General features: G+C 43.9%; 1 protein-coding gene across 1 annotated transcript in view; it reads left to right on the top strand.

The window, feature by feature from the left end:
• CTNNBL1 (catenin beta like 1) overlaps nucleotides 1–13055 on the top strand; it is a 157286-nt gene that overhangs the window by 116065 nt on the left and 28166 nt on the right. Inside the window, exons 12-13 of the mRNA XM_032420188.1 lie at nucleotides 9969–10066; nucleotides 12102–12182. Of these exons, the coding sequence (XP_032276079.1) occupies nucleotides 9969–10066; nucleotides 12102–12182 (179 nt within the window). The remainder of the gene's footprint in view (nucleotides 1–9968; nucleotides 10067–12101; nucleotides 12183–13055) is intronic.

Raw genomic sequence — 13055 nt, 5'->3', positions numbered from 1 at the left:
CAACTATTTTGAAATTTTCATCAGATGAAACTACCTCATGACTTTATCTGCAACACTAGTGAGGTTGAATGGTTTTTAAATATGCTTATTGGGTATTTTTAACTCATGAGGAAGATAATCAAGTTTTATTGTAGTGGAACTAATTAGGTCACTTCCTAGCTTTGAAACCCTGGGAGGCAAACGTTTTTTCCTGGCTGAGTCTCTAGTTTCTTATCTATAAAATGGGGAGAATAATAAACATGTTTCCTAGGATTGTTGTGAGAATTAAATGAAGTAACATATACAGAGTACACATAGGCACATAGTAGGTTTACAATAAATATTGCCTCTTTAAGTCCCCGGTCTCTAGCCCAGTGCCTGCCACATTTTCAGGATTCAGTAAATATTTATGAAGAATAGGAATACATGCATTTTGTATATGTGTCTAAAGGGCTATATATAGATGCTAACACAGATCCATCTGTCTCGAGAAGAGTGTTTGATTTGACCTGCATCAATATTCAACTAGAGTGGCTCAGCACACACGCGTGTCTCTTCTTGGGTTACCACATCCACTACTAAGCAGATGTCCATTATAATGGAATGTGAAAGAGGAAAAAAATAATAATAAAGGCAGGGGAGTGTAATGCTGTGGCTTGATTTGACAGGGCGTCCTGCTACTCCAGCTGCTAGTGCTGGGCATGAAGCAGATTAATCTGTATTCTAGCACACTGCTGCTGAAGTCAGGATCGGTTAAATTAGGGTATTTTAAACATCCTATTTGCATCTAGAGTCTTACCAGGAAGCAGGATGTCTGTCCGTCTGGGGGAGATCAGGGGCAGGTGGGCAGCAAGGATGGGCACTAAAACAGAGATGGTTTTAATTTTAGAAACAAGAGAAGAGCACTTCTGTATGATCGCCTTAAGACAGAAGAGCTAATGGCCTTAGACATTCCATGGAAACAAAGGCAGCCCTGCCGCATGGCCTCGAATTTTAAAGTGGCCCCACAAGATCTTGCCAGGACATGGGCCTTATGGTTGAAGTACAGGGACCATTTCCATCCTAAGAATAGAGCTGTGGCTGACCCATATCTTTCTTAACCGTTTGGGCTGCTGGAAGGCAGGTGCAGGCTCTGAAGCTGGATGTGCCTCAGAGGGGCCCTGAATTCATTGTCCAGCCAGCCAGGCTGGGCCAATATTTAGATGCCAGGCTATCAGGTCACTGGTCAGGGTCCACTTTCCATAGTCCAGCATTTGTATTTATCCGTGATTGGCACTCCTCCCCCACATTTCCAACCTCATTGCTTTTCATCCTCCCTTCCCTCTGCCACACAGATCCTTTCCCAGTTCTTCGTCCAGACCCCCTGCATTCCAGCTTAATGCCTTTGATGCATGCTTGTCCATCGGCTTGGATGCCCTTGTTCCCATTGCCCCTCCTCCCTTCAAGGCTCTTTTCTTGCTTTCTTCTCTTCTCCCAGGCTCAGCTCACATGGCATCTTGCCCACCAGGCTCCCCAGACACCCTGGCTCGCAGAGTGTTTGCCTCCTCAGTTTCTGCCTCTTTCTCATCACTACCACCTCCTGTCAAGTAATTTTAGACATGATAGACTACAAGCACCTGGAGGGCAGAGTCAGTGTCTGGATGTCTTGGTCACCAAACACTGTATCTTATACATTGTAGCATTCTATTTTATGAATAAATGAATGAATCTGTGTCCGTTCCTGTGTCTAAGACACCTAGAGGCTGCCTCCTGTGGCCCACCTCAGCTTGTTAGGACCTCTTCTTCCCTTTTGGTGGCCTCCTGGAACCAAAACTTCAAGAGATGCAAGCAGGGCACCTCTGACATCTCGGAGGCCTTTCTCTTGGCACAGAAGGAGAAGGAAGTCATTTAGGGATTGTCACTGTGCTCCCTGTCACCTTCTTCCCCCTGTTCCGCACCTCCCACCCCAATCCCTACCTTGGGAGACCTGTAGGAACTAAATGTGTCCATAGAACCCAAAATCCTGGCCTCTGTCTCTCTACCAACTTTCCCACAGAGAACTTGGAGCTATGAGCTCACAGCCGTTCACTTGCCAGTGTAACGCACCCAGCTCTGCGTCACTCCCAGGAGTCTGAGAAAAATAGCCAGCCCTGCCCATTCCTTCCTCTTTCCTACCCTATCCCCACCTGAGTTAGGGACCCTTCACACGTGTGCTTTGCATATTCCACGTGTGCCACATAATTGTGTACTCGATCGTAGCTGTTTATTTCTTAGCCTTGCTCCTAGGATGATGAGCTCCTTTAGGGTGGACTGTCTTCTTTCATCTCTGTAGTCCCAGCACTTGCTACATTGCCTGGCACATAGTAGGTACCTAGAAGTTTGAGCTGGTGTATGCGCCACTTCATGCCCTGTAATTAATTGTCCTGTGGCCACAAAACTCATAAAAGAGAAGGTATTTTTCATTTCCTCTACAGATCATGTGCTGTGTTTTCAGTTCTACAGCAAGATCAAAAGGCAAATGATTACCATGGCCGAGTACATTTATTTTTATTAAAAGGTAGGACCATCTCTGCTTCGATGTGCTGTGTCCTTCAGCTTACTAGTAAATAGCCACCGCCCGCTGCAGGGCTGTGTGCAGGTCTCCCAGAACTTGTATTATTTGGCTTTATAGGCAGTCATATATAAGCACTTTATTTTAATTTATTGTGGGATTTAAGAGTCTGAGTGAAGTTGGCCTTGCTCCATCTTAGGGTTAGAACAAATCTCGAGTTACAGAAGATAACCCTACTAGCTGAGAAAGTCAGGCCACCTAAGTTCCTGTCTTTCTCTGCACAAGCTAGTGAGGGTGGCGCAGGCCGACTGAAGTACGTTCAGTGGCAGGCACGCGACCAGGAGGCACTATGGAAGGAGCTAGGTGGTGATCTACGACAGGTGCATGGGCGGAGACTCTTGCGATGTTCCTCTTCAGTACAGCAAATCTCAGATGAATGTCTGTTGGGTACCTGTTGTGCACCTGTCTCATTTGATGCAGTGGATTTAATAGCTGGAAGGGACAGCCCCATTTTACAAACAGGAAAACTGAGACTTAGTGATTAAACAATATGCCCATGTTTTAGTGAGCACCAGAGGCAAGATTCAAATCCAAGTCTGTCTGATCCTAAAGCTCCATATAAGGTTAATTAATTGTTGGCCTTTCTAGAGCAGGTCCTGGGAGTTAGACTTCTTACTGTACCCATGTGCCTTTCTCAGCAGTGGGCCACTAGTAGGCCTGGTTGTTAACAGGCCTACCTATGGATAAATAGCTCTCCTCACACAGAGAGGTGTTGTTAACCTCCTGGGATTTGGACCACCCTTTTTTAAGAATGGGGATGGGAAACGTTAGTCCATCTCATTCTTTACAAAAACAGCGCACACTGTACGAGGCTAGTTGGAGTGACTGCCACAGTCTGGTTTGTACCACTCTGGAAAGACCTCAGATCTGGGTATACTAGATCATGGGTTCTTAACCAAAGGAGCCATCCCCAAGAGATGGGAACACTCTGAAATTCCATGGAAATGTTACATTTGTATATAATACATTTTGCAAGGGATAGCATGCATAAGGGTTCATCAGATTCTCAAAAGTTTCTTTCATGATTTTTAAAAAAGATAAATTGCAGGTCTAGATTCCAGTGGCCCACAAAGGTATTTTTGACCTGAAGCAAATCACATCCCTTATCAGGGCTATTATTTCTATACTCAAAATTCCAGAGGAGTTGAACCAAAGATTTCTAATTGTCCTTCCAGCTCTGAAAATTACAAAACTCTATGACCCCAGAGAATCGAGCTTTCAGTCCCCTTGCAGATACCCAGGGGTCTAACCCATTGCCAATCACCCTTGAGAGGCCCTTAAAGAGCTGTGAGCTGGGGAAGAGGGGACAAGGGGCCCGAACCACCTGTCTAGGCAGTTTCACTAATTAGTGTCTGAGGCTGGCAGTTGTCTGTTGAGCAGGCGCCCAGCAGGCAGGGGCTCACACTGGCCCAGTTTCAGTACTGGCTCTGTAATACTTCACCAAGACCCTGACCTCCCTACTGAGTGACTTGAAGTTGTAGATTTGCTTGGCCTTCCCCTCTCGGGAGCCTTGTGAATTCCTTTAATGTGTGTGTGTGTGTGTGAGTGTGTGTGTGTGTGTGTGTATGTGTGAGAGTGTGTGTGTGTGTTCTGCTCTCCCTGGGCCCTGCCTTAGAGGTTGTTTTCTGAAGTGGGAGTCACCACATCTACCCCATCTGCGTTGACAGCTCCATAGCCATCCTTCGACTCCATTTTATCCTGTCAAAGTGACAGAGCAGCTGGCCAGCAGATAAACCTGTTATCTTCCCTGCTCTCTGTGCCAGCAGCTCTCCCCGTCTTCCTGGTGCATGAAAAATTGACACCACCTTGGGCTGAAATCTGTTCCTAGGGAGGCTACATTTATTAGTGGCTAATGAAACTGTGTGTGTGTGTGTGTGTGTGTGTGTGTATAAAACTTGGGGTAGCTGAAGCATTTTCCTATCTGTCAGGCACCAGTGACCTACAGCTAGCCACAGCACCCAGAGAAAGAGAGACGGAAGGTACCTAAGCTACCTAAGCAGCTTCAGGTCTCCTGAAATTAACAACCTGTTCTTTGCTTAAAATCCCAAATAGGTAAATGCCGTTTGTTCTTAGTATATACCTCTGCAATAGATTAAGGTATCTCCTGCTCCAGGCTGGGATGAGCTGTAAAAATGCATGCTGATATGATCTAGTGCCAAAAAAGATGATTATTCTGTATATTACATTTTCCTCTTTGAAAATTACAGCTCCTGATATCCTCACTGTTCTACCAGCACCCCACCCTCCCATCTTGTTCAGGTATATAAAGAACATTCTCTTGCAACTCTTTCCCCTCCATCTTAATCAGCAAGATTAAAAGGGAAATTTGAGAAGTTCTGGTTCAGTATTTGCAGAACTGCCTAAAACCCAAAGTCTCTTCTTTATTTGGACTCTGGTAGAAATCACCTCTGGAAAGAGTAATTCAGTAGAAAAGAGAAGAGGGGTTGTTATTCACGTCTTACTCCATATGGCCTTTTGCTTCATTTTCTCTCATTAAAATTGTTGAATTTTTTTAAAATCCACATTTACATAATGACAGTCTTTTGGACATAGTGAGCCCCACATGAAGCACATTGTCAGGCTTTGCATGGTTTAGTTTCTGGTCTCTTTTATCTTTCTTAGTTAAAAGCTTTGATGGTTACCTTTTATATCTGGAAAGCATATAACAACATAGTAAGAAAGCTTACTGTTTAGAGTCAGGCATCTTGGGTTCAAACCTAAGCTCCCACCACTGACTGAAGGACATGACCTTAAGTAAGTTGATTAACCTCTCTGAGCCTTGGATTCTCCATTTATAAGAGAGGAATGAGAATGGTACCTTTCTCATAGTTAAATAGTGAGGATTCGATGATAAAATTGTGTACAGACCTCAAGTCATAGATACACAATTGGTGACAGTTATTATTGTACCCTACTTACTTTCAACTAGGTATTTGAAGCTGCTTATAGCAAAACAATATGGTGATACTAAATCTTAGCTTTGAATAACAATTTGTCAAAACACAAATGTCAAACTGGGGAAAATATTTGCAGCATATATGACAAAAGGATAATATTCTTAATTTACAGAGAACTCATAGAAATCAAATTGGCAATAAGGCCAAGGCAGTTCACCCAGAAAGTAATACAAGTGGTCAGTAAACATCAGAAAAGCTGCTTAACCTTGTTCATAACAAGAATAAAAACATGCTAATCAGAAGAAGATCCCACGTTTCACCCCCTAGGTTGTCATAATTTTTAAGTTGGATGGTATCCAATCTGAGTTGAGGATATGGGAGAACAGATACTCTTTATATATAAGAGTGTAAATATATATATATTTATATATGAGTATATATACATATACATGTATACACTCATATCTATTATATATATCTATATAAAATTTTGCTTCCATTCTGTGTGTGTGTGTGTGTGTGACACTGAGAGTGGACATAGAATTGGTACAACCTTTGTGGCAAATAATTTGTCCACGTCTTTCAATATATTCTATGTGAATACCTTTTGACTCACCCAATTCCACTGCTAGGAATTTGCCATAAGAATACACGTGCAAAAGTATATTCATGCCAGAAAAAAAGTACCTGTGCCATGATATGTGTACATGGATGTTTATTGCAGCGTTGTTTCTAACAGCAAAAACAAAACAACCAACCAAAAACTGGAAACCACCTAAAATACTCATTATTGAGCAGGGCACTAGTTAAATTATGATAAATAAGGTCAGTGGAATTCTAGATAGCCATTAGAAAAAAAATGAAGTATGTACTGATATGGAAATATATATATGTATTTTTTTCCCTCTCCTCTAAGAATGTACACAAGATACCTTGTAGATTTTTTTTCCTTGGGAGAGAAGAAAAGGATAATGAGAAGAGTATGGGAAAAGACAAATATTAGGTGTTCAATAAATATTTGCCGAATGCGTTTTATACCTTTATGTATAGTCTGGTTTTTACCATGTGTATCCATTACTTCTATTTTATTTTATTTTTTTAAGATTTTATTTATTAGAGAGAGAGAGAAAACACAAGCCGGGGGAAGGGTCAGAGGGAGAAGCATACTCCCCACCAAACAGGGAACCCCACGTGGTGCTCGATCCAGGACCCTGGGATCATGACCTGAGCCAAAGGGAGATGCTTAATGGACTGAGTCACCCTGCTGCCCCTATTACTTTTATTTTAAAATCCATTGGTGGATCATGGAATCACTAATAAGGCAGTAAAAGAAATTGCTTCCTATAGTTGAGCATAAAGCCATCTTTGAGGTTCCCAATAGCCAAGGCAAAGAGGGAACCCCGATAAGCATAAAAAATTCATCAGGAAAGAGAAACATTTTCCTGATCTTCATCTCTAAAAGGACTCTAGCGCCAAGGGTTGGCCTAAACTCAGATTTCGTCTTGTCTCTCCCCAGCTTAAAATTCATGGGTGGATTCTTGCCACTTTTTTTCATGATCCACCCTTTGCAACCTGACTGGCCTCCCCTCCTCCATGTGGATATGACACTCCATCCAAACTGGCCTTTGCATATATTGTTCCATCGGCCTGCAGTGCTCTCTCCTCTTCTCTACCTAGTTGTCAGCCATAGGTGTTGTATTGGGGCTTTTTGAAGATGTTCAGTTGTTTGTTACCTCCAGTGGGAATCCTTTTAGGTCAGATATCCCTTCTCTGTGCTCCCAAGTCCCCTGTGCCTACCTCAGTGATGGGACTTGTCACACTGCACTATTATCATTGTTTTGTTTCTGCACTAAATAAGGAGCTCTTCAAGATTAGGGATAATGTGTTGTTTATTTGGGGGCCTGAGCACCAAATGCTTGCCAGGCACAAAAATAAGCAAGTGGTCAGTGAATGAGTGAGTGAGTCGTCTGAAGTTTGAGTTCTGCCTCTTTCACCAGTTAGCTATGCCGAGCCGTCACTGCACTCTTCGCTCCGTCTATACAATGAGAGATTTGGCCCAGATAATCTATGAGAATCTGGCTGATTTCTTTTTCTTCCTCTGTGGTTGTCAGATTGTCATATATACACATGGAGAGTGTTGCCAGTTGTTATGCTGAGTAATTTCAAAGTTTCAGAACTAACACTGCATTGATTATGGCCTGTCCCACATCTGCTCACCAGCTGAAGAGATCAGAGCCTACGATTGGAGAACTGATTATGTCCTCTACTCTGCCTTTCTCTCCTCTCCTTGGCATGCTTAGAGGTTAGAGGACTTTCCCTGACATGTGCCTCCAAAGATGGCCTTGTCTTATCCTACTTTCTCACCCAGCTGAGCTGTTTGGTTCACTGTCCTTACCCTGGGTTCCATGACAGTTTTTGCCTTTCTGTGAAGACAGGTCCCGTGCTATCCACTCTCCACTCCCTGTTCTCTAAACCCTTCATTTTGTTCAAGATGGAGATTATACCACCTCAACCTCAGCTTCACACGAAAGTTGAGAGAGATTGGGGTGAACCTGGGGCATTGTTTTGAGACCAGGGAGGGATATACCAATGAAAAAAGCAGACAAGGATTCCTGCCTTTGAGGAACTGATATTCTAATTGAAGGGAGACAGTGAACAGAATAAATTAAATAAGTAAATAAATAAATAAATAAATAAATAAATAAAACAATGTTTTAGAAGATAATCATGCTGAGGAGGAAAATAAAGCAGCTAAGACTTGGAACTAGGTAGTGTCAGGGTGTTGTGTTTTTAAATGGGGTGGTCAAGGAAAAGCCTCATTGAGAAGATGACAACTGAGTAAAACTGGGCATGAAGATGGAGCCATGCAGATAATCTGGTGAAGAACATTTCAGGTGGAGGAAACAGCAAGTGCAGAGGCCCCAGAACAGGAGCTTGCCTGACATTAGAAACAACATTTAGTCCAAGTGAGCTGGGGAGCCATCAGAGGGCTTTAAACAGAGAAATGATGGGATCTGACTTTGGGTTTTAACCTAAAGGATTGTTCTGACTGCCCTATGGAGATTAGGCCAGAGGGAGCAAGGGTGGAAGCAGAGAATATTGAATTGAATATTCCAAGCAAGAGATGACGGTGGTATGGACCTGAGTAGCCACTGTGGGAGCGGAAGGAAGAAGAGGTGGGATTCTGGGTATAATTTGAAGGTAAAGCTGACAAGGTTTCCTGTGAGACATCTCCACTGTTTTTGGCCTGAGGAACTGGAGAACCTGGTTGCCATTAACTAGGCAAAAGGACTGTGGGGAACATGTTTGAGGAGGCAGATCAGGAGCTGGATTTGGGATGTGTTAGTTTAAAGGACCTGTTGACAACCACGTGAACAGAGCAGGTAGAAAGGTGAACACATGAGTCTGCTTTCAGAGAACAGGAGTGGCCGGTAGACCCAATTTTGGGAGCCATCAGCATGTAGGTGGTTTTACAGCTGTGGGACTAGCATGGGCCTCCCAGGGCGGTGAATGCAGATAGAAGACAGGATGCCCGACTACCTCCGGCAGTATGAGACTGGGGATGTGAAGAGGCAGGGAATGCATCGTATCTGTGCTATGGTGAATGCCTACCGGCGGGTTTAATTAATAGGTGACTTTTTGAGAACTCAAGGGAAGTTTGACATGTGAAGATGTTCTTCAGTCACTTTTCAAATAGAGTATTTGTTGCCCACGCTCTGGGCATTATCTCAAAATAAACTTCACTCTGTCATTTCTCCACGACTAGACTTATGCCGCCTCCTTTTCAAGGTCATTATTCTGGATTTTTAAAAATTCTTTTTAAAGACAAGAATCTCTTCACAGCTAAAGCCTATAACATACCCTTCAATTACCCTCTTCTTCCCAAGGTAGAAAAATAGTAGCTCATAATAGAAGCCTGTGGGTAATGTGAGCTCAAAAAGCATTGTTACCATTTTGAAGTACTTACTGGCCAGCTGCTTCCAAACCTGAAGAAGGAGTTTTAGCTGCACCAGAATGGAAGTGCTAACCCTGGCACCCGATCGTGTCTCTGACTTAATCCCACGATCTTTACCTGGGGAAATTATGAGGTAATTTGAGAATATGATAGAACACGTCTTGTTGTTCATTATACTCTCATCTCCTAGCAGACATTCATACTCTGTTCACAGGTTATTTCTGTAAATGGGGGGTTAGTTTAAGGTTCTGTTGTGAACAATCAAAATCAATTAATTCCAGGCGGACTAGAATTCTAACTTAGTTTTGATTTACTTGCTCAAGTTGTCCTTGAGGATATCATCCCTTTTGAATACGTTTCTTGTGCAGCTTGTGAAGATCAGTTCAGGTTTCCAGTGACACAATTTAAGTTCCTGTCTTACTAATCAATAGCAGCAGTCAGGGAAGGCCTACTTATTCGTCCTCCAATAGAACCAGATCAGGCTTAAAGAGAGGTAATAATTACCACTCTGATCACAGCATGTTCCCTTTTCTCCTTCCCAACCCAGAGCATGTCTGTTCGATCCTGGCTTCCCTTCTCCGGAACCTGAGAGGGCAGCAGCGAACCCGGCTTCTGAATAAATTCACTGAAAATGACAGTGAGAAGGTGGGTGTGCCTGCTGCATGGTAAGGCTGGGCCCAGGGCCGGGGGCGGCGGGAGGGAGTGCAGCTAGAAGGGCTCTTTACCTGATGCCATCTGGGGGGTGCTGAGCTGAGCGTTCCTGCCCTAAAACATCTTCTCCAGCATGGCTTTGGATCTCAGGCTTTTCTGTGGCTCTTCCTCTCCTCTCCAGACACATCCTTCTGGGAGTGGTAGCGCCTTGGCTGGCAGCAGCTAGTACCTCAGGGAGATTTTTAGACCCAGTGAGAGTGGGTTGTAATAGGATTTGGATTGGGGGTTGCACAGCATGGCAAAGTCATCAAGAACCACAGGCTTTGGATTCAGATGTTTGGATTTGAACCTGGTTTTGCCAATTTCAACATGTGTGCCACTCTGAGCCTCGTTTTCCCCGTCTTTGAAATGGACACATTAATTCCCATCTTGAAGAGTCAAGGAGAGGAAGACTAAATGAGGCCTTCCTAGGTGGCAGTGATGGAAGGTTCTGGTATGAACATAGGGAAGGGAGAGCCTGTCCTCGATGGCCTGTGGGATAAGGGAATGATCACGTAAATGAGATTAGATGCATCATTTACATTGTGATTTAGCGTGCCAAACCATAAGAGTTTTAACAGTAACAAGAGCCAGCATATATTTAATGATTGGGGGGCTTAGCAGGTCCCTTTCGTTGTTGCACGTATTCTCCCAACAGCGTGGGGTTTACCCTCTGTGTGGCTTTCGTCCACATTTGCAGGGCAGGAAACAAGCTTGGAGGCATTATGTTACTTGCCCACAATCATGGTCTACCATGGTCACGCTGCTAGTTATGAATTAGATCATTCTAGATGAATAAAATTAAGACCAAAACCCCTTTTATAACTTAACATAATTTCTTTCCTTACTGTGTCCAAGGAAAGGCTGAAAGTTTGTCCTCCTTCGGAGAGAGGTTTATGACCGTCTCTCCGAGCTTGCATCTGACCGTTTTTCCAGCCTCCCTAGCTGCGTAGCACGGGGAAGAGGCCATCATGAGGTTAGGCACAGACACCTTAGCAATCATGTCACCTGGTGACATTTAACATCTGTGCTTCAGTGTCTTCATCTTTAAAATTAGGGTCACTATCTTTCCTGCCTACGTCTCAGGTTTTTTTAAGGTATAAGGAAAATACTCCATAAACTGAAATATATAAGATGTTGGGGTCATCATTGTTATCCAGAGAGGATTTGGGCACAGTCCTCCTGGACTCTGATGCCGTGTTGAAGCACCATCTGCTGTTAACCACTATAAGCTCTTGAGTAAATATCAGGGTTGCCAAGAGCCGTGGTGGTGCCAACCTAGTAAAGAGATGGTTTAGAAATCTAGGCTGGTTTCACGGTGTTTGTTCAGTCTTTTGGAAGTCTTAGGGAAAAATGAAACTTTTTCAAACCCACTGAGTATTCCCCGGACCATGTTTGAAGCATGACTTTTGCTGAGTTGAAAACTGCTTTTTAAGTTATTGCTGAGCAGAAGTCAGGGCCTTTTTTCAAGTTGCTGAAAGAATTTTTTTCGTGTACTCTCTTCTGACTCAAAAGCAACTAAAGAGATTTTACTCAGACCTTTTTAAAAAAAGATCAGCTCTGGGGTAGAATCTGAACATGAAAGGTTTCAGTTGGAAGAAAGAAATTTCTGTAAAGTTCTAAGTGAATACCAAGTATGTAACTTCAAGCTCCTTCTCTTTGCAAGAAGGGACTTGAATTTTTTAAAATTTATTTATTTGTGTTTTTAACAACTCAAATTCATGGGAGCCCTCAAAGGGCTGGGAATGCAGCGTCCTTTGGGGAATGGACCTGTGTTCAGACTGTACCCATTCCAGGTGTTGGCTTGTTCTGCCCCAGCTCTTTAATCCATTCCTGCCGTGTTCCTAAGCAGAGCTCATCCCGATGTCAGAAGTGGGAGAGTGGGTCTCCTGTTGTAAGGAGTGACAGTGAGATGAATGGGAGCCCCACTGTTCTCTTGCCTTGGTATTCTTTTTCCTTCTCACTCATGTCTCAAATATCTCTCTTTCAGGTTGACAGACTGATGGAGTTGCATTTTAAGTATCTGGACGCAATGCAGGTGGCGGACAAGAAGATTGAAGGGGAAAAACATGTACGTATCCCTGCCTGTCTTTTACTGACTATCGACTCGCATTCCATTTGGATCCCTTTGTACCTTCTCTGTCCACACAGGACAGGCAAGGGCACGGGTACCATCTGCCCTCACGTGCCACCTCACCTGTTGTTAGAGCAGAGCAGGTGACAGTCTGCCAGTGGTTATACCTGCTCTTCTAATAGGAGTGCATGTCCTTTTAAGAGGGAGGACGTGTCGGATTGATCCCTGTCTCCCAGGCGGGGGGTCTGGGTTATAGCACGAGTACCCTTGACATGAGCTGCTCTTAAAAAATCTGGCCAAAGTGCAGTGCAGTGACTTGGTACGACGTCGGCAGAGCTGGCAGAGCGCGTCTTGGTTCACACTGCTGCTGGCTTCTGTAGTCATACGGGAAGGGAAGGAAGGACGCGTGGGAAGGGTGATCACAGGGGATAAGAACTGGAAGGAAATTTCGAGGTCACTCATTGACAGTTGAAAAACTGGAGACCTGGAGAAGAGAGGCTCAGATGCATCACAGCAAAGCCTGCAGACCAGGCTCCAGAGGACCCACCCTCATTTCTTCTGCTCGTGGCTGCTGAGGGAAACGAAACCTGTCAGGTTTTTTCTTGAAGAGCTGTGCTCGCTGTGCTAGTATCCTGCCTTATGTACTTTCCACCTGCTTCCCTTTTGTTCTCTGCCATCTCTGGCCTCTACTTTTCTCATCTGTCACCTTCATCGGGGCAGGCATTCATGTTGCTTAATGTCCAATCTGTATTCTCCCTGCAAGACATTCCTCAGTCTTTGGTCACATCGCCAGAGGATCCTTTCCTTGCTTTTTACAAAGTCTGTAATAGACTTCATTTTCTTTGTGATCTTGATTTGCTATATCACTCC

Source organism: Phoca vitulina, unplaced genomic scaffold, assembly GCF_004348235.1.
Source record: "Phoca vitulina isolate PV1807 unplaced genomic scaffold, GSC_HSeal_1.0 scaffold22, whole genome shotgun sequence".
NCBI lineage: Eukaryota > Metazoa > Chordata > Mammalia > Carnivora > Phocidae > Phoca > Phoca vitulina.
The sequence above is the reverse complement of the archived record's forward strand: the minus strand, read 5'-3'. Positions and strand labels throughout refer to the sequence as shown.